The sequence below is a fragment of the Volvox carteri genome (genome assembly GCF_000143455.1).
Source record: "Volvox carteri f. nagariensis unplaced genomic scaffold VOLCAscaffold_58, whole genome shotgun sequence".
Classification (NCBI taxonomy): Eukaryota; Viridiplantae; Chlorophyta; class Chlorophyceae; order Chlamydomonadales; family Volvocaceae; genus Volvox; species Volvox carteri.
The window spans coordinates 423,230-443,499 of NW_003307601.1; the positions used below are offsets into that span (position 1 = coordinate 423,230).

The 20,270-nt window shown below is 56.4% G+C and overlaps 2 protein-coding genes across 2 annotated transcripts; one reads left to right on the forward strand and one right to left on the reverse strand.

The window, feature by feature from the left end:
- Window positions 1-711: 711 nt before the first annotated feature.
- Window positions 712-11,186, reverse strand: VOLCADRAFT_97156 (uncharacterized protein; the record flags this gene model as incomplete). The annotated part of the gene is made up of 19 exons (XM_002956180.1): window positions 712-807; window positions 1,042-1,068; window positions 1,130-1,322; window positions 1,557-1,609; window positions 1,955-2,074; window positions 2,213-2,299; window positions 3,675-3,799; window positions 4,441-4,498; window positions 4,673-4,789; window positions 5,318-5,372; window positions 5,645-5,713; window positions 6,286-6,401; window positions 6,716-6,766; window positions 6,977-7,045; window positions 7,610-7,809; window positions 8,300-8,361; window positions 8,673-8,930; window positions 9,575-9,710; window positions 11,102-11,186. 19 exons carry the CDS (start codon window positions 11,184-11,186, stop codon window positions 712-714), a joined length of 1,977 nt encoding a protein of 658 aa, XP_002956226.1.
- A 2,563-nt stretch (window positions 11,187-13,749) lies between these two features.
- VOLCADRAFT_97157 (uncharacterized protein) lies at window positions 13,750-18,991 on the forward strand (the record flags this gene model as incomplete). The annotated part of the gene is made up of 8 exons (XM_002956129.1): window positions 13,750-13,788; window positions 15,215-15,376; window positions 15,729-16,077; window positions 16,273-16,506; window positions 16,609-17,361; window positions 17,646-17,866; window positions 18,334-18,390; window positions 18,773-18,991. 8 exons carry the CDS (start codon window positions 13,750-13,752, stop codon window positions 18,989-18,991), a joined length of 2,034 nt encoding a protein of 677 aa, XP_002956175.1.
- Between the last annotated feature and the right edge of the window lie 1,279 nt (window positions 18,992-20,270).

Consider the following 20,270-nt stretch of genomic DNA (forward strand, 5'->3'; position numbering starts at 1 on the left):
AAGCGCAACGCACTCGCATAGCACAAGTTCGACCCTCCGAGCGCACACCCCACATCACATCTCACCCTGGTGTTCCAGGCAAACAGACGGACAAACAAACAGGACAGACAGACCGACAAACAAACAGGACAGACAGACCGACAAAGGACTCTCCGTCATCTTGCATGTGGCGGCCCCCTCTACCTTCGCCGCCACTTCCACGTCTCTCATCTTGACGGCCCCGGGAGCGCCGCTGCTGTGTTCCGGTCATAGTGGTGGGAAGGGTGGGAAGGGTGAAACGAAGGAAAAGCCAGAGTACCAAGTGAAGAGTCAATATAAAGCGACATGGCGGCGGGACTGGAGTTACGTGTGAAGGGGGTGCGGAATCTGGGCGCAGTAAAGTTAACCCCAAACTAACTCTCTGCAGGACAGGACTGCGGAAAATCCGATGGCAATCATCACAGTGTTCTTGTTATAAGAAATAATTTCGAAATTGGGATTTGGGCTTGGAATAAATTGTGCATTTTCATTTAGTTCATGTAAAAATGACGGACAGCTCTTAGGTTTAGGAAACAAGTTTAGGGAACAGTATCTGAAGGCCATGGATGGTCGTTGAAAGGTCACGCCCGTGAGTCAACGCGGCATAGCAGCGTATATGACTGTTCAAACACAGCAAAGCACGCGCAAGCCAAGGAATCCAACCTTCAAAGCGGCAAGATACGCCAGCAGGAATCACTCCGGACGAGGGCGTTTTAACGATGGTGCGAGAGGAGAGGGCACGATGGCGCGAACGAATGACACTGAGAACTGCACCATCTGCGTGCGGCTCTGGGTTTGCGAGGAGACGTGCAACTTATCCGGGGGGGTGGGAGGGCCCCCGGAGCCCCCCCCAGCGCCTCACAGCTAAGTAATACATCGCACAAAAACCTGGAAATCTAAAATTTGATGATAAGTATTAAAAAGGGGCCCTAAGGCCATAAATGAAAGCAAGACACTGGTGCATCGTCAGGGAATTGATGGACGCATGAGCTTAGAATATAATAAGCTACAGCCTCCACGCACCCGCTTGCGTGCTCGTCCCAGCCGTCGCTGTGGCGCCGGCAGTAGCACCAGCAGCAGTAGCAGCAGTACCCTCCGCACCACTCCCCACAGCACTGGCAGCTGAGCCTGTGTTTGTGCTTGAACCCGTGGCCGCGGTACCAGCGTCGGCGCCGCCGCCGGTCTGTGCCAGAGCTGCGCCATCCGCCGTTGTTGAGTTGGCCGTTGGCGGCGGCGGCGGCGAGGGATCTGGCGGCATGACGGGCACCAGGTGCTTGATGCGGGACTCCACCGCCTCTCCTAGCCTGCGTATGCGAGGACGGGGATTTGCGGGTTTGCAATGGAAAAGGTGCGACAAGTTAAATACAATGACAGGAGGAGTTGGGGGAGGAGGAGATACGGTTTCAGCCCGGGCAGCGGGGTGCGGGTGCAGTATGGTAAAAGAGGGCTGAGGGTCTCGCTCCCTGGAAAGAAACGGAAATGAAAAGGAGCAGACCCATTCAAGTATGAGAGCTTCTTCTTCTTCTTCTTCCCCTTACGTTTTGTCGTCGAAGCCGCCAAAGAAATTCTCCGGGTCCTTGATATGCCACACCTGATGGGCCATGGGAAGAACGACAGGATGGGGGTGAGGCCAAGGGATCATATAAGATTTGAAGGCAGAAGCACTGGGCCAGGGCAGTGCGCGCATGCGCAGGCGTCCCCCTTTGCGGGACGGATATGACAACAGAGCCATCAAATGAATTACTTGGTACCCGTCCAGGTATCCTAATCCCGCCTAATCCATCCCACGCAACAACAACAACAAAACACACACATACACCCGTTCTGCCGGGGCAGCACTACGGCGATGGAACCAACTCGTGAATTTGTCCTGCGGGTCACGTCCCCAAGAAAACCCGTCCCATCCCCATTCGCCCTCGGTGGTCGCCCCCCTCACCTTGATCGCCCAGTAGGGCTTCAGCACCTCCCTGAGCGCTCTTTCCGTCAGGTTGGCCGGCAGCACCACCACCAGACCGCCCTCCTGAACCACATACTTCTCCATGGGCTGGGAGATACCCTGCGTGGCCGATACACAAAAAAGGAACGAGTGGGCGATACGCAAAACGCCAGAAAGGAAGGAGGCACGGGAAAACATGGACAAAAAGTTACCAAACCTTACATCCGCACACCAGCCCCGCCCTCACCCCTGACTTACCGGCTTGCTGTAGAACGTCACCCGGGACCTCTTCACCCAGCCGGGACACCGGGGGTTCTCCAGGAAGGAGTGCTCCCGCCACCGCACCTGACATGAGCCCGGGAGCAACAGAGGCGGAGGAGGAGGAGGCAGAGGCGGCGGAGGCGGCGGGGGAGGAGGCGGCGGCGGCGGCGGAGGAGGAGGAGGCGAGGCGGAGGAGGAAACGTACGCAACAAGGGGTGAGGGGGAGAGGCAGAGGCAGCAGAGGCAGTGCTCAATGACATTCCAAACAGCGTATGAGGTTAAATCATATCAGGCCAGATCAGGCAACATCAGACCAGGCCTATGCATGTTTCTCATCTCAGCACCAGCAACAAGAGCACCCCTCGTTATCTTCCCACAAGGCCTCCACACACTCCCACCCTCTCCAACATACAACCCCGGGGTCTCGCAGGGGGGTACACGCCACCGGGGTACCTTGAAGGGGCTCGCGTCATCGTCCATGAAGATGGGGTCCAGCACGTGGTCCATGGGGCACATGAAGGGGATGCGGGTCTGGAAAGCACCTACATTCATACATACATACATTCATACATACATACATATATGCAAGCGGGTGTGGGATACGCGCTGAAAGATTTCTTACGGTTCGAATCTGCTTACCCTTTTCCCCCCCCCCCTTGGCTAGCCTGCTCTCGACCCCACTAGTCCTCACAGTTGTTTCACTTCTTGCGGTCCTCTTGCGGGATCCTTGCGTTTCCACGTAGAGAGGGAGGCCCCTTCATTCCTAACGGACCTTATATTGCTCTACTAAAGGTCGCGACATGCAAATATAAAACCAGCCAGCTCCGCCCAATCCACACCCCAACCCAAATCTCCCCCCAGTAGCATCAACATCAACATCAGCATCAGCATCAGAGCAGTATCAGTAGCAGTAGCAGCATCAGAGCAGTATCAGTAGCAGTATCAGTAGCAGTATCAGTATCAGTATCATCAATAGTACTAGCAGTATCAGTAGCACCTAAAATGACGCGACATACCCGGCACTCTGCACTTGTCAAGCTCGGTCCAGTACTTGTCGCAATAGCACGCCAGCTTGGGGATGATGATGCTGCGGTTGGTGATCGCTGCCACACGGACACCCGGCCACACCTGAAGGAAAAACACCGACACGACAAAACACGGCACGGTCATGACACGGCACAGTTGTGCAGGCAGTGAAAAGGGGTAGGAAGAGGGCCCAGGGTGCGCACGTAAGGATGACATCATCTATGTAATTCTCTCGCGTGACGGGGGTGAAGGCCAGCATGCGCCCTTCTCCACTTACCTCATACCCTCACCTCTCTAGTCCCTTACCCCCCCTTCCGTGTCTCGGCCCCTAGCCACCGCCTCCCCGTTTTCCCCCCCACCCGTCTGGTATCCCACATTCCCTGGCCCCCCGCTCCCCCCCCCTCGTCAGCCTGCCCGGCCCCTCCCTCCTCACCGCCTCCAGCTGCAGGTCCAGACCCCGGAAGTGGTACCTCTTCATGGCGCTGTTGTTCTTGGCGCTGTGCTCGGACCAGGTGGCGGAGGGGACCCGCCGGAGCTCCACACTCACAAACAGGTCGTCTGGAGGAGGGGCGGGAGGCAGGAGGGTCGGGGGGAGCGGCAAGTGGGAGGAGGCAATCCCAAACACAGGAGCGTAATATGGGGAGGTGCAGGGGTGCGGGGCCCGGGGGGTGTTGAGGGGGCTCAGGGAACCGGGGGGCCTGCGAGGGAAATGAGATGTGTGGGGTGTGGGGTGTGGGGTGGTGAGCGTAAAGGAACCGACACGCTCGGGTGCCAATCGACTATCTTCCGCTCGCCTGAATGAACTTAAACAACACTGCAGTATCAGCAGCAGCCAGAGGACATACACATCGTGCTCCCCCTGCTCATACTACGCTCCGTCCCCTGCTGTACCCTACCCGTATAATACGATGGCGGGTCCTCAAACAGCATCGCCTCCCGAAGGCGGTTGCGCTTTCCCGGGTTGGCGCCGTATTGAAATGTACAGTGTACGGCGTATGGCGTCACGCGTTGCACCTACACACATGAATTTACATTACAGATTCACGTTGGCAACGGCCCAGCAAATAACCAATGCATTGGTACTTGTACATGTGTATTTATGTATGTATGTGTGTCTGTACATGATGAAGGTGCCACAACTGTTGAGGGGGCCCCGTACTGCAGCTGCTGCAGTGCCTCCTTCTCCCCTTTACTCCTACCTCGTTCTCCCCTTCCGAGAGCCGAGTGCGCATGCCAGGAACGAAGTAAGTGACCCCCCTGGGTGTGGGTGTGGGTGTCGGGGGAGGACCTGGACATTACCGCCCCAGCTGCTACAGCTTGGGACAACACGACAGCTGATGCCGGTTTCACTGTCGTAAGCAACCCATGTAACCCCCCTGTGCTGCTGGCGCCCCTCCCTGCCCTCCCCGTTCTCCCACCCCCTGCCCCCACCTCGTAAAGCCTCTGTACGTAGTATGTATGTCCGCCGGAGAATGACGCCACCGGCAGCACCCCCACCGCCAGAGTGCCATTGGCCCCCATGAACACACGCTTCTGGTTGGGGTGAACCTGCGGGGCGGGGCCCGGGTTTCGGGGTGGGGGCCGGGGGAAGGTCTGGAGGAGCTGCTATCACGAGGAGGAAACTGAGACCCGCCGACTCTTCAGGCCAGACGCAGTGCGGGAAGAGATGGATGAAAACACAAACACGCGTCACAAGACAGCTGCGGGGGTGGAGAGGTGAGGGCACGGAAGGTCTCCCCAAAGCTGTACCTAACAGCGCATCGTGACGCCCCAGGCATCATTAGCCGATGCGGAGCAGAGGGCGAGCCCTCCCCGGGGTCGGGGTCGGGGTCGGGAAAGAGAAGGGCCTTAGGGGTCTTGCAAAGGCCGTCCGGAATACTCCCCTCTCTCGGGCCCCCCCCGGCGCGGAAGGAAAAGGGCGCACCGGAAACCCGCACACGGCCCAGCTCCCAGTCAAGCTGGACATAACGAGGGCTTTGGGAGCACATGGGAGTGGGGGAGTGGAGGCTGTGATGGGCTTCCCATCCCTCTCCACCTCCCCTTTCCTGCCTCTCTTCCCGCACCTCACACTCCCACCTTGTTCACGGGGTCCCAACCCTGACGAGCCAGGTCGTTGAAGGCGTTCTGGTCCCTGACGTGGACGAGGGGGAAGCGGCCAACAGGGAGGGCCAACGGAAGGGGGTTTGGTGGGGGTAACGACATGAGACAGACAGACAGACAGACAGACATGGCAGGCAGACACATGTACATACATACGCGCACTCTCCCTCCTTAAGATAGCAGGGGGGAGAACGTGTTGGGTCCTCAATAGCAGTGTGGGCAGTGAGCACCCGCCCCCTCTTCCCCCTTCCTCCCCCTTCCTCCCCCCCTTCCTCCCCCCCTTCCTCCCCCCCGCCCCCTTACCAGTACTGCGGGTCCGCGTTGATGGCAGCCAGCCAGGAGTCAACGAACGTAACGGTGCGGTCGGAATACCTGTCCGTACAGGGGCAGTCAGAAAATGGATTGTTGTCCAACACGCCCCCAAAGCCAGCTGCCGATGTCCAGAGGGGTAGTGAAGAAGGGAGGGGTCTCCCCGCGTTCTCTCCTCCACCCCGCCATGCGACACTTGTAGATTCTTGTATCGTTTCTTTTACTCCCCCTCCCGCCCCCTTTATCAATACACACACATGCACGTTGGTCTAGCTGCCAGTGGTGAAGCCAACCCTGAGCGCCATCCCCTCTCCAGTTCCCGCCGCCCGCTCACATCAACCAAAAACCCCCCTCTCTCTCCCTCTCTCCTCGCACCTCTCTCTTTTCCCCCCCCCTCCTCTTCCCTCCCTCCCCTCCTCTTTCCCCCCCCCTCCTCTTCCCTCCCTCCCCTCCTCTTCCCTCCCTCCCCTCCTCTTCCCTCCCTCCCCTCCTCTTCCCTCCCTCCCCTCCTCTTCCCTCCCTCCCCTCCTCTTCCCTCCCTCCCCTCCTCTTCCCTCCCTCCCCTCCTCTTCCCTCCCTCCCCTCCTCTTCCCTCCCTCCCCTACTCTTCCCTCCCTCCCCTACTCTTCCCCCACCTGAAGAACATTAGTCCAATGTTCATGGGCGCCTGGGCCTGCTCCGGCATCTCCAGCCCCGCATCCCCCGGCTCCAGGGTGGAGGCCAACTGGTCGGAAGTGACCAGGATGTCCGCCTGATTGGGGGACGTGTGTGGTGTATGGGAGTGTGTGTGGGGGGAGAGGAGGGATGGGGGTTGGGGGGATCAGGTGCGAGAAGCAACGTGTCAACATGGGGGTGTGGGTGCCGTGTGCGAAATGTACAGCAAGGATACAGTCACGCTGTCCAAAAATTGGTGGCGTAGGTTGGGCTGGACCGGACCGGACTGGGTTGGGCTGGGTTACACCTTTCGTCTCTTTCCTTCTTCTCTCCCTCTCAGCTTTATTGAATAATCACACGCATCTGAGTACACACATACATACATACATACATACATACATACATACGTACCTGGGGATATCGCCCAAAGTACTCCATTACGTCTCCCAGCAGCATCACATCCTGATCAGGGGGCAGAGGAAAAGGGAGGAGGAGTGGAGGGAGGCGCAGAGAGACTGTTTCGGGGGGGGGGGGTATGCAGCAAATTCGCTGACAATGCGGGGCGTGAATGGGGAGAACCATATGATGCAAGCAGAATGCAAGAAATGTTCAACGCCCTCCCTGCCCGCCCTCCTCGTCCCCCGTCGTCGTCCCTCCCTCCTCCCGCCTCACCACGTCCACCAGCAGCAGATCCAAACCCAAACCCAGGAACAGCTGGGCCAGGGTAATCTTCTGGCGACCCTGGGGGGCCCGGGGGAGGGGGAGATAAGACGGACCACGGGGAGGGGGAGAGGGAGGGGAGAGCGGAGGCCCGGAGGGAGGGAAAGTAGGAAACACACAGTGAGTGGCGGGCGGAGGGCGGGGTAGAGGGGCCCCGGAGGGTGGCGGAGGGGACGAGGGAGAAAACCGTGTCTCGTGTGAAGACGGCCACCAAACTACGGAAACGTGGGAAAGCTTTATTCAGGGGGAGGGGGGGAAAGACGAACCACGAACGAGTGAAGCTGCTGCCAGGGCAAGGGAGGGGGGGAGTGCGTCTCCTGCTTCTTCCCCACTCTTCTCCCCATCGCCCCACCTCACTCCACCCCACCCCGCCATTTTCCGTTCCGCGTCCACTCGAGGGCCGCCAAATCTTCCGCCCTTCTCCCGTCCCCGTTGTGCCCCACCCCCACCCCCAGCCCCTCTGTTGCGACATTGCTCTGGACTCCAGCTGCAGTGGGTGCCCTGGAGGACGTCCTCGTTGGTGGACATTTCACCATCACCAATTAATCCCTCCATCTCCCTCCTCATCTCCAACCCCCTCCTCACCTCCAACCCCCTCCACCCAACCCCCCCGTCACGTGCCCCCACCATTTTATGGAAGGCCTCCCCCCCCCACTGCAGGTGGTCCGCCCCCACACCCGAGTGGTTCGACCCCCCGGAGTACATGGCGAAGCAGGGGACACCGGCCGCCACCAGCTCACTGCCGATCTGGGCGTCCATAGCCCCCACAAGGAAGTTGTCAAGGCCTAGGGAACAGCGGGAAAGACGGGGGGAAGGAGAGGCGGAGGGAGAGCGGGAGGGAGGGGCAGGAAGGGGAATACATGCAAAGTCCCGGAAACAAGGCCACTGGGCTGGGAGTTATTTGATGCAATGTTGATGCAATGTCATGGCCAAGATACTAGAGGCATGCGACCTAAGGGGCTGGGGTGGGGTTAAGGGGGTAAAGACGAACCACGAACGAGTGAAGCTGCTGCCAAGGAAAGAGGGGGTCCGGGAAATCATTTGGTGGTGCAACACGAGCGAGCCAGGAAGGGGGGAGGGGGAGAAGTATGAAGAGCAGCAGCGGGAAGGGGCGGAATCGGAGAAAGTGGGCCCCTGGTTGGGAGGTTTTAGGGGGTTTAGGGTTTAGGGCTTCCTGCAAGGTGTGTGTGTGTGTATTATGTGGCGGTGGTAGTGGTGGCGGTGAGGGGTTACGGTGGCAGGTCGTCCCCACTCACGTCTTCCTCACTCACTCACCCACTTCCTTGGTGTGGGAGATCCAGGTCTTGACGAAATCCCACAGCGCAAAGTTGGCCCACCTGCAGGACCGGGACCGGGACCGCGACCGGGGCCGAGAATGAAGAGCATTATACAACATTGCGCAGCATAGTATGGGAACTTCACAGCGCAGTACCGTACGGCATACGCAACGCAGCAAACACGGCGCGCTGAAAGGACTGGGAGGTTGGCCGTACAGCCCGCCCGGCAGATGACATCATACACGATACCACTCAGCACAAGGCCGTATCACACTCGACGACAACCCCTGCCCCTCTCACCCCCCCCCTCTCACCCCACCCTACACCCCCCCCCTCCCAGCCCCTCTCCCAGCCCACCCCGGGTGACCCACGTGACAATGACAGCTCCCCCCCTGGCTACACTCTGTGCCAGCTCTTTACTGATCTGGGGCGCCTGGCCATCCACCACGAAGCTCTTCCAGCTGGGCTGCTGCTGCTGCTGCTGCTGGGGGAGGGAGGAGGGGCTGCCCTTGGCCTGGTCTTGGCCTGCTCCCGTTGCCGCTGCGGAGGCTGTAGTAATGGAGGTTGAAGGGGATAACCCATGGGACACTTCCATGAGAGATGGGGCCGTCAGCCCGTGGGTAACACCGCTGTGGGTGGCGGTGGTGGTGGTGGTGCTTGGGCAGACAGGGCAGTCGCGCTGCGGTGGGCAGGAGAGGGGGTCGCTGTCCAAGTGCTGCCTGTGTGGGGGGTCGGTAGGATAGAGGCGGCGAAGACGTGAGTAAACACGACGACGACAACGACGACGACGACGACGACGACGACAAAAAAAAGTAAAAGAAGAAGGGAAAGGAGTTAAGAGGTTTGCGGGGGACGGAAAGAGGGGTTGTAGAGGGAAAGGTTTAGGGAAATGGTGTGAGGTGAGTTGGTGAGTTGAGGTGAGGTCACGGCAAATGGAGCGAGAGTACGGGTTGTCCACGCGCTGTTGGAGCTGTTGGAGCTGTTTGAATCCGGAATCACACACGACAATCATGTGCATACAACAGCAATGGCTGAAGGTTGGGGAAGGCAGCGGCCGGTGCCGGGACTGTAATGGTGCCGGGAACTGTTGGGCTGTCAAGACGCATCCGTAGCAGTAATAATACGATGATGCACAAAAACGAAATTGTGTAGAAGCAGATTCCACGCGAGGTCATCCATTTGTTCGTTAGCCTGACGTCTTACACAAACCAACATTGTTTTGCTTGTGCACAGGAAATCTCCGGGCCCTCTCCGAAACCCCTGTACGGCATACCGGAGGACGTTGTCGGCGCCTCCTTGGGCGGACGCCCTCATGGCCGCAAGGAACTCGGCCTCGCTGCCGGCTGCCTTGGCGGCTGCCCACACGGCATGCCAGTTCATCCGGTTGTGGGCCACCAGGCGGTGGTCATCTGTGGGGGTTGAGGAGGGGCCGGGTGGGGGGAGTTAAAGGGGGGAGAGGGAGGGAGAGGGTGCGTGTGGGTTTGTGTAGTCGAATCCTATGGCGTGTCCTAAGGAAGCACACCTCCCGGAGCGCAGGACCCGGACTGCGACAGGTCCGTCCGTCGCAACAGAATGGAGGGGGATTGGGAGTGGTGAAGGGAAAGATGGCGTTGCACGGGTGGGGAGGAAGGAGGGGAAGGAGGGGAAGGAGGGGAAGGAGGAGAACACGGAACACGAGACGATTGTGGAAGCGGAGGAACGGAAGGCAAAGGGAGCTGCTTGGTTCCAGAAAAGGTGGTGCGCGAGCGGAATAATTGGTTTGGAGCAGCATTTCAAATCCAGTACGATATGGACGACACAGCCTTCCAAGCCACATGGCAGGCTCGTGCTAGGAGTTGATTAATATGGCAGAAGTGCAACTTGCTTTCAAATAAAGCTATACAGGACGAACGCGGATGTGTAGACCTGACGGATCGGCTAAAGGTTTGGAGCCGCCGAAAGAGCGCGTCGTTGCGCCAAATTCGGTGCGTGTGGACGACAGCAGACGGCAGCCCCCTCCCACAGACCCCCTTTTTCCTCAAGCATCAATGCTGCTGGCGGTGCGTGCACACGTACCTCTGAGAAGTAGATCCAAATGAACAGCACGCGACAGGCGATGTTGCTGTGGGAAATTACAAGGCAGGCTTAGCGTCAGAACAGGCCAGCGCTGCAACAGCCTCCATAACAGCGGCAACCCGCACCAACGGACAGATTACACAATACATGCGCCAACTTCCCAACCTGGTGGTACGATGTGTACAGGAGGAAGACAAGCGCTAAGGCGCCCAACACAAACAAAAGCTGGGGCCGCAAGAGCTGCATATTGACTAATTCATATACAAAGTGGTCAGATCAAACAATTTATAAATCAAATTTGTTGGTGAGTAATGGCTTTTCTGCCGTTGGAGATGTAAACAATTGCATTGCTGTTGAGCGGACAGCGATCCATCTAGCCAAAGGCCATTTCCAGGGTCGTCTGAAGGTAGCGGGACAAATGCGCTACTTGGTTGCAGTAGTCTTTTCGGTGAGACATGGAAGTTCTCAGTACTCGTGATGTACGACTGTCGACTAACGAACAGTTAGGGTTCTTAACCATTTAAACCCGGTTGCAAGTACAAGTTACCATAACGACTTTCCAAACAATTAAGGGCTTAATCAGGTCCAGAAATCGCAACTGTGCCGCAGAAACGAACCCGACTCAAAAGGTAACCCAACGTACGGGTTTACGGGAGTCCCCGGGTTTCTGGACGCCAAAGCTATCGGAAAGGTGGTGCAGTATGCAGCAGCTGCAGGAAGAACTCTGCTATGTCACGAGGCGCACCTGTGTGCGGTCGCTCCGCTGCAGGACACTTCATTTGTGCACACAGCTGCAGCACGACGACCGCCCAGTAGCCCCACTGCGGCATGAAGGCCGCCCAAAGACCGCCAATTGCAGGCCGCGAAGGATTAGGACACTTAATTCAACTTCTAAGGCTTGCGGAAACGAAATGAACTGAACTCGCATTACAGTCGACCCGACGGAACTCTCAGGCGCTTCACCTTCCTGCTATGCTGCTATGATCACGGTCCCCTTAATAAGGCAGACGCAGCGCGCGGCATCGATCCTTTCGGACCCGTGCCCGATGTTCACACCGGATGTATCCCCCATCTCCACGAATACATCTGGCGGACGCTAAAACACGCACAAACAACCCGAACCTTTGTCTGATGCTCCTAGGCCATGCGGTAGGGGTGTAGGTATTGGAGCGGAACTCCAAAGCGCACCGAAAAAATATATGTTTATTTATCCGCTTGGTTTCCCCCTGCGGAAGGCGCCCCCGCCCGCTGCTACTGCAGGTCCCAAAGGTTGGCAACTTGCTTCGCTTGACGAAGTAAGGTGTTGTCAGTTCACGCATCCGTCCGCACAACCGTCCGCCCAAAAGACGAGCGGTTACGGCGGTTACTTTGCGTTACTTCTGAGTTGCGAAGGTACGCAGGGCTGGTTGACATCATGGCCATTTTAGTTGACCGCTGCGGCAAGGAGGAAAAAGAAGGGAACTGGAAGCTTGAGGTTCTGGAGGGCATTCGGAGCAAGATTTTGGACAACATGGATGCGGACCGGGGTGGAAATGCCCCATGATCAGGCAGACCAAGCTAGCTAGCACCGCCGTGCGGCAGTGCAGCGACCCGCGGGGGTTGCCCCGGAGCTCCCTGCGGTTCACCTCCTTGCCTCACGCTTACCATTGACGTCGAATCACCAAGTACGTTTCAGCATATGAAACATACCAATCAGGAGGACGTAGGGAGATTGCTAAGCTTGCTAGTCGTCTTGTCGGGTGTAGTCGTTTGTGTGGAAAGCCAAATGGCCGTCAATGTGTTGAAGCAAGATGAGCCTTCGAGAACCACCTAGAGTGATAAAGCTCCACACGGCGCACTTGCTAATGCAAGCGTGTCATATCGATCGCCACCAAGAGGGCGACTGAGTCAATTTCCATGCGCTCTCGTTCCAGGACACACGAGCGGTTCGACAGGAGCAGCGTTGCCGACATACTCACACACACACATACGCAGACACACCACACACAAACACAGACACAGGCACAGACACGCACGCCGGCCTCTGAGTGTGGTTTGTTCCATCGCGTTCCATACAGGAGGTTTGGATCATGCAAAATTCGCGTGTAAAATCCCGTAAAGGTGGGCGACATCGTGCGTTAGCTTTACCTTGTACCTGTGCGGACAACTCGAATCTCTTCGTAAAAAATCTGGTGTCAATAGACAGGCCCGCAGCAACTGCAGAGAAATTGCGCCCTTTATCCATTTTGGAAAATCTGATGTAATATTTCTCGCAATTAAAATTCAAAAGCTGAAAGACCAGCAAGGTGTTTAAGCAGCCTCTCGCACAATCGTGTCCGGTCGTGCTGTGCCGAATAAACGGTCCGTACAAGACGCCCCAAAAGCCAGGAGCGAATTTTACCGCGCGGATGCGCGCGTGCGATTCTCAAAATGCGCGGGTACATGTGTACAAGTGTACCTCCGCTTTTCGGATGAAGCGGAGGTACGATTGATGTTATCGGTACGGGGCATCGGGACATGTCGAGGCGCGGCAAGAGGAGAGGAAGGAGCAGGCGGCGGAGATACCTCATGAAATTTACAGCTCTATGCTTTGCCATCTTCCATTACAGCGTCAAGAGACTTCCTTATCAAGTTTGTCATCTTCCATTACAGGGTCAAAAGACTTACTTATCAGGATTTGAGAGGACCAGCTATGCAAGTCAGTGCTTGCGAATGTTAGCCAGTCCCATTCGAGCTTTGGAAAACAGCCTTTCCTGTGCAATGTTTACACTCTTCGACGCACGTCGACGCATTTTCTTGTGGGAGAGTGTTGCAGTAGGGACATCGATGCCCATCACGGTTAGGTTGGTCATACATTATCAGGGTTGACTAGCCCTTCAGCGAACGTGCAACAGCAGCTGCTGCAGCCGCTGCTTGGTCATCCATGCAGCTCTGACACATACTTGGTTGTACTGAACGTCGGTGCCTCTCTGCGGGCGTCGGTGCCCTGGTCTGCGGACGTCACACAAGATATCGCTCATAAGCAGAAGTCCATTATAAATTGCCGAATCGCTTGTGAGGAAAGATGACTCTCGGGGGAGGGAATTCCTTCCGCAGCAAGCCGCGCTTTACTTTTATACTCCGATATTGCTATCTTTGTTGTAAACATTACGCTTTCATGTATTCCGCTTAAGGATCACTCTGCGACTGTGTCCTTCGCTGCGGCCGATTCAGTGCTAACTTACGTCGCGCCGCCTGGTTTAGTGTGTTTGCAAAAAATGCTTAAAAAATACAGCTGACCCGCAGGCATCCTCCAAAGATAGTGAAAACGCTAGGCACCGAGCGGTCAAATGCGTAGCTGGCAAACTGGACAGAGAATTCTCACATACAGCCGGGTTAGGTGAGATTTGCAACCATTTTATATGCCGTTCGTATATGGATTTGCTTGCGTTACGTAAATCGGGGAAAAAACCGGTAGGCGGGTCCGGTACCGACGGCAAGTTCAAAGAATACGCCATCATCCTGTGCCACTGTTAATTCCTAGACTTTCCTGTTGCTCATCACTGGGCTACAGTTTAGTTTTCTTCATGACATGAAGGCCCGCTTGGGACGGTGAGACAGTGTTACTAATATCCTCATCCATAGGTAAATGTTGTCAGGATTTTTATGTACTCAAAGAGGTTTGTATGAGCTTTTCCCATGATGTTTGTTTTTGGCCGTTTACAAGGGGTCAAGATGACATTACTCCAGACTTCTCCATCTTGGAGGCCTAACAATTGACAATGGCACTCTATCATGCAGCTGATTTATTAGGTCGTCGCCTGGAGGGCAGAAGTATTTGTCAGATGAGGCTGACAAATGTACGGCAAGGTGTATTTGACCTAAGCAAGCGTTGGCGAAGCGACAACATACACAAATAGCAATAATCTTTTTGGGAAGCATTAAAATGGGTCTATATCTGGTCCTCGGGACCTCTGAAGGGGCACACACACTGTATCAGCTGTGCTTTCTTATCACATGTCATGCCACCCTTTAACCGAACGCTCTCCTAGAGTACACACTGAAAGGTAAATACCATCTTCTGCGTAGCCATTTTGCAAATTCTGTGACCCCGCCCCGGAAACCCGATGCTTACCTAAGCAGCGGCGCTTCACAACGTAAAGAAGCTAGCTGAGAAGACGTTGCATCATTTAAGGTATGCAAAATAAACCCCAAGAAGAGCTCAATTGCCAAAGTGCCGTATATCTTACAAATCTGTTTACTTTTCACACGCTCCCCGTCCTTGCAGGCGCTCTGAGTCATGCTGCTCGCAAATCTAATGGCATGAATGCTGGCCACGGCGAGGCTCCTCACGTTTGTGTCTTCGCAACATTTGAGCCGCTGGCCCCTTGCATGTCGTCGCCGTCAGCCCAGGGGCCCGCTCAACATGTGCTCGACTTGGGAGACGCAGTACAGCGGAACTATCCTCATGCAAGCCAAGCACTTCACTTGAGAGCTGCCGCAGCAAGTGGACCCATGGTAATCTCGGGAAGGGGTCTTGAGTTTTGCAGTCAGTGCTCCCGCCTGTTCACTCAATATCTAGAAACATAACTTAGCGTATTTGGTTTTTTTATTCTTCCCTGTCATTGACTTCCTTGCAAGCCTAGTCCACCTTCATCATGCAGTCCCTCCTTCCCGTCACGTTGGGAATGTTGTGATCTTATCAAACCACAAAAAACAACAGTAACAATTATAAGGGGCATTTTGCGCATTAACGATTATTGGGGTTGGTGCGTATTCATCCTTTTTGAATAGCGCTTTCGGTTAAGCCTTGCTTTGGCTGTCCTAGCATCTCTTAATCGACGAGCCCTTTTCTTCGCAGGGCCACACCCTGCCCACCGGTGTCACCGCGACGACCCAGGACCTTATCGGCTTAAATTCGCATGCCCTCCAGGGCCCCTATTTCGGTTCCCATGGGATGCCGCCGACAAGGTCGGTTTACGCACGCCTCCCAATGCCCGCGCAACGTACGAGTGAGAGCAGCAGCGCAGCCAGTGGCAGCGAAAGTCCATTTGCGTTCCAGGTAAGAATCCGTCAAAGCTTAGGTCCCTCGCTAGGATACCCGCATGAACGAGCTTCGTTGCGCGAGCAGGGTCATGCATCGTTCCATTTCTCGAAATGGCTTAATGCATGCAATGTCCTGATGCTGCCTGCAGGAGGAGAACAAACCAACAAAATAGCTACCATTTTATCATTTGAAATTGCCATAACGTCTCTTGTCCTTTTTCTGTCATCCCTTTTCCGAGACCCGACGACCCCCGTCTTCTCCCCCATTCGCGTTCCCAGCCCGGGACCGTCTCTGGGTTAGCTTGGTCTTTCCTGAACCCCCCCTCTCTCCCCCGCCTCAATCTCTGGCATCCCCTTCGCGCGCTCAGGGTTTGAACGGGAGCACGCTAGTGCCCCCGGGAGATGAACACACTGACGCGTTGTTCCAGAGCTTGATGAGTATGCCCACCAAGGCAGTCCCGCAGCATCCACATCAGCCGCAACAACAGCAACTACAACATCATCAACATCATCATCATCAACAACAACAACAGACATCTGGCAGGCTGCCTGATGGGGGCAGGGCAGCAAGCGGCGACCCCTCGCGCGGCCGCTTGACAGGCTTGGGAACAGCACCGCCGCCGCCGCCACCGCCGCCGTGTGGTGCAGTCGACGTCCTCCTCGCGCGAGCCCTCGGGGGCCCCGGGCAGCTAGGATTTGGCGCGGGTGGTGATGGTGGTAAGTAAAATAACTACAGCCCTTTTTGCCAAGGAGGAGGAAGTGCCGCATTCAATGCCGCCTTCACGCTGAGGCGCCTTGCGTCTTCTTGGGGGCTTGAACGGGATGGGGTGTATGCCGGGCAAACGCGATCCGGTCCCTCAGGTCGCTCAGCTCTGACACGGCGCTCTGTTGCGTCCCACTCCTTGCTCGCAGGTTCCCGAGGATCCCAAGCCCCTCCTCTTGCCTTGTACCGCGATGAGGATGGGCAGCTGCCAAGACCCATGCGCCATGCAGCAGCCGCCAACGTGCTGTCGTACGACAACACCTTGCTGCAATGCCATCGCGCGGCGTCTGCCGCCACCGCAGCGACAGCAGCGGGATTGTCAGCCGATGTCAAGAATGGCATTGCGCTGGTCCGGCAACAGCTCGAGCAGCTGGAGCATGGCGGTGCGATGCCTTCCACTCTGCCCCGGCTCTCGGCTCTACCGGAATTTCCGATGGGTTTCGTCCCGCCCGACCTTTCGCCCCGACCGCCGCCGCTTCTTACAGCACTTTCAGAAACAACAGCAGAAATCGAGGCTCATCATTTACGTGGCCAGGACGCGATGTTTGAAGGGGGTACGCGGCAGCTAGCTGGGGGTCGGGTCGCCGCGCCAGGCGTAGTGGCGAACCAGGGGCTTCACCAGCAGCACCACCATCAGGGCTTTCCGCACCAGCAAAAGCCAATGCAGCAGGGCGTTACCGATGCGGTTGCAGCCGTTGCAGCTCCTGCAACTCAACAACGGCATCATCAACGATGGCAGCCGCCAATGCCCCATCAGCGGCACCATCCGGAACATCAGCTGCAGGCGGGTGACAGGACCATGCGAGATGCGCAGATTGCAATGGTGGGTGCAACCGCAGGTACTGCTGGGCCCCGCCCTGCGATGATGGCGACGACGGCTTCGGCCGTAGCAAGAAAAGATTGGGACGACGGCATCCAGATAGGCGCGGCAGCAGCAGCGGGGGTCAATAATCGAAGCGGTGGCGCCGACGGCGACGGCATCGGCACTTCGTCGGCTCGTCAGCGCCGCCGTACGCACATTGCGGGGACATATGGGGTTCAGTCGGTCACAGTGGAGAAGGATGCGTCGAGCGAGGGGCAAGTCGCGGGGGAAAAGGAAGCATGCAACAGCAGTATCGGTACGGCGCCGGGGGTTGATGATGGCGGCGGCAAAGGAGCCTCATGCAGAAATGGTCCAACAGGCAGTGTGGGCGGACTGTCTGGCCGCGACGTGGAACCGCGAGCCATCGACCACCAAGGTGAGCACCCTGTACTTGGGCTGTACGGATAATGATCGCGCACCGGAGCAGTTCTAAATTTTTTTCCTAGAGGCTATTCCGGATTCGGATCCGCGTGTCGCAAAGAAATATTTGTGTATTTAAAATTTATCTAACTAGTGTAATTTTATGTAACACGGGATGGGAGTCTGTTATACTGTACGTGTGGGATGGAGTTCATGAATTATGCCGCCAAGGAGTTTGATGACCTCTGCTTCGGCAGCCCCAACGAGGTGAAAACTCCCCTAACGGACATTTCCGTACAGGCGAGCCGGGAACTACTCTTGCGCGAGGTGGAAGCGGTGCCGTACCAGGCGGAGAGTGTGCTGGTGAGGGACAACTTGACGGAGAATACGGCGGTGGCATCGACGAAGGCGACGACGAAGACGACACCACCGATGGCGGTGGCGACTACGGCAGCCCCCTACGTCAGTCACGGAAGCGTACGGCATCTCAGCGCCGTCGAGGCTCAGCGTCCGCGAAGAGGGTGCGTTTTGTGTGTTCCGGAGCACACGCTGATCCGTCTCGTTCGTGCATCCCTGCTTACGGCAAAAAGTATGAACTGCTGGCCGGGCTGACTATGGCATCTTTCGCAAATACTCTTTCTACTCTTTCAATCCATTTGTTTCCCCGATTTCAAGTCATCGTTTCTTTGTCCTCTTCCCCGCACAGCATTGCAAGCAACGAGACATTGCACCAAATGCCGTTGCCGCACCTTCCGTGCTCTTTCTTGAATGTCATCACACCCGCACGGATAACCGAGGCGGCCCCTTCCCCCGGGCTCTTGTCCTGTGGCTCTGACTGGGTTGGACCGTTTGGTCCTGTCTGCATCCGTCGGGATTGCATTTTTTATCTACTGCCAGGACATTAACCGAGAACTAATCTTTGCTTTATAACTACCACTAGTCGCTATCGTTTCCGTGCACAAACTGAATACTTCACGACGCGCCGCAGGAGCTTTGTCGGGAGCGCAACCGAACGGCTCAGCGCCGGTTCCGAGAGCGTCAGAAGGTGGGGCGTTTGTAGAGCTGAGGCCGTAGGGAGCCGGATTGGTGTGGCGTCAAGGGGGGCTTTAGGACTTTGCGTGCCAGAGATTCCCCGAAAGGCCGCGGACTGGTCAAGAGGAAGAGGACTGCGGCGATCCTTGCGCGCTGCTGCGGTGTGCTGTGCCATGGTGCCCACCACCTTGTCCATCAATATTCCGCGTATTAACCGTTAAATTGTAACAAAGAAGACCTGCCGGGTCGGAGGGAAAGGGTAAAGATGAAGGCTACGTTTTGAGCCAATTTCAAATTTTAAAACCTTGAGCGAACCACTGTTGGTAAGCTATGAAAACCATCCAAAAGCTTTTTCCCAATATTTAATACACCTAAATTTCCTTTTTATTCTGCAGGATCTTATCCGCGCTCTGCAAGACCAGGTCGAGCACCAGGAGGCCCTCATCAAGGATCTGAAAAGTCGACTGGCAGTTTACGAAGGACGCACGTCGCCGCAGGCGGCACCACCTTTACCAGCATCAGTAGGGCCGTCGTCCGCGGCAGAGCAGCAGGCAGGTTGTGACCAGCCGCCAAACGCCACCTCCACGGCCACGGCAACAAGTAACGGTAACTAAGCCTTTTCAGCCATCTCTTCGTTTGCGAGACACGTTTAGTTTTGCTTTTTTCACAAGAAATGGCGTCGTCTGCCACCCGCCAACGGCCGAGCATTGCGAAGACAAGCCAAGGCATGATGCCGATGCCTTTGACTATCGGCGCACGATGCCGAGGAAAAAGAGGATTACGGCTCAGGGTGGCAAATCTGGTAAACGCCATGAAATCTCTACGATTTCCGACTATTTACAACTCGATGAAACGCTTTTGAGTAATGCTCGAATTTGCCATTGGCTCCAGGTTGTCCTTAAATACAAGGCGCACCGCGCGCCGCTATCAAATGTCGCTGGTGGGCAAACCGGCACTCGATGATGCAGATAATTTAGTAGCTCGAGAGAGCGCTGCTTGAGAGAGCGCTTTAATTTACTTCAGAGCGAAATGTTTTATAAAAATGCTTCCAGCTACGCGTTTGGCAGAGTTCAAGCGCACTCCTTTCCCTACACCATCACGCGCCGCAAAGCCATCGCCTGGGTTCGCTGGCAGAAATGAAATGTAGCTGCCACCCGCGTTATGGCTGGATGGGCGGTTGGGCTGTATCGCGGGTCGGGCTGGGTGGCGCAATACGCATTGAAGCCCCTAGCTCCCTTTCCCTAGCCGCTCTATCCACGCCACGCCACGGTCGGCACGCTTAAAGCAGCACTCGGAGTTTTAATTGCATGCAGGGGGGGACTGCTGTTTCTGTTTGGGAGGCTCGCATATGGGGCAAGAGGGGGGTTTGGTTGCGGCTGGGGTTGAAGTGGACACGAGGGGTCGTGCGAGGTCTATCTGGTCTAAGGTCTGAGCAAGCGTGCCACGGTGTACCATGGCTTGCAAATTCGTTGTCGTTTTCTTTTCTGCGTGTTGGGAATAATCCTAATCTTTGAGGCTTGTGTGGTATGCGGTTGTTGAGTTTGCGAGCGTATGTCCCTTGTATGTATGTCTGTATGTCTGATTGTGTGAAGTATGTAGGGGGTTATAGCTTCACCCGTGGCCACGAGCCTGGCAGTCCCAAGGACCTTCCCCAATGCTATGTTTCGGGGGCCAGCCTCATCGTTCTCTTGCCCATGTATGCCGACTTGTGCGAAGTCGGTGAGTGACGTTTTTGGGTTCAGCAACCACCGCCACCACCACCATGCACAGCGGAATCTGCCCCCGGATCAAGGGCACTCTGCCCCGCACCTGGTCGGCTCATTAATGCCGGGTCTATCACCGTCCATCGGCATGGGTGTCCATCGGCATCCAACCTCTTACGTACGAGGGTCG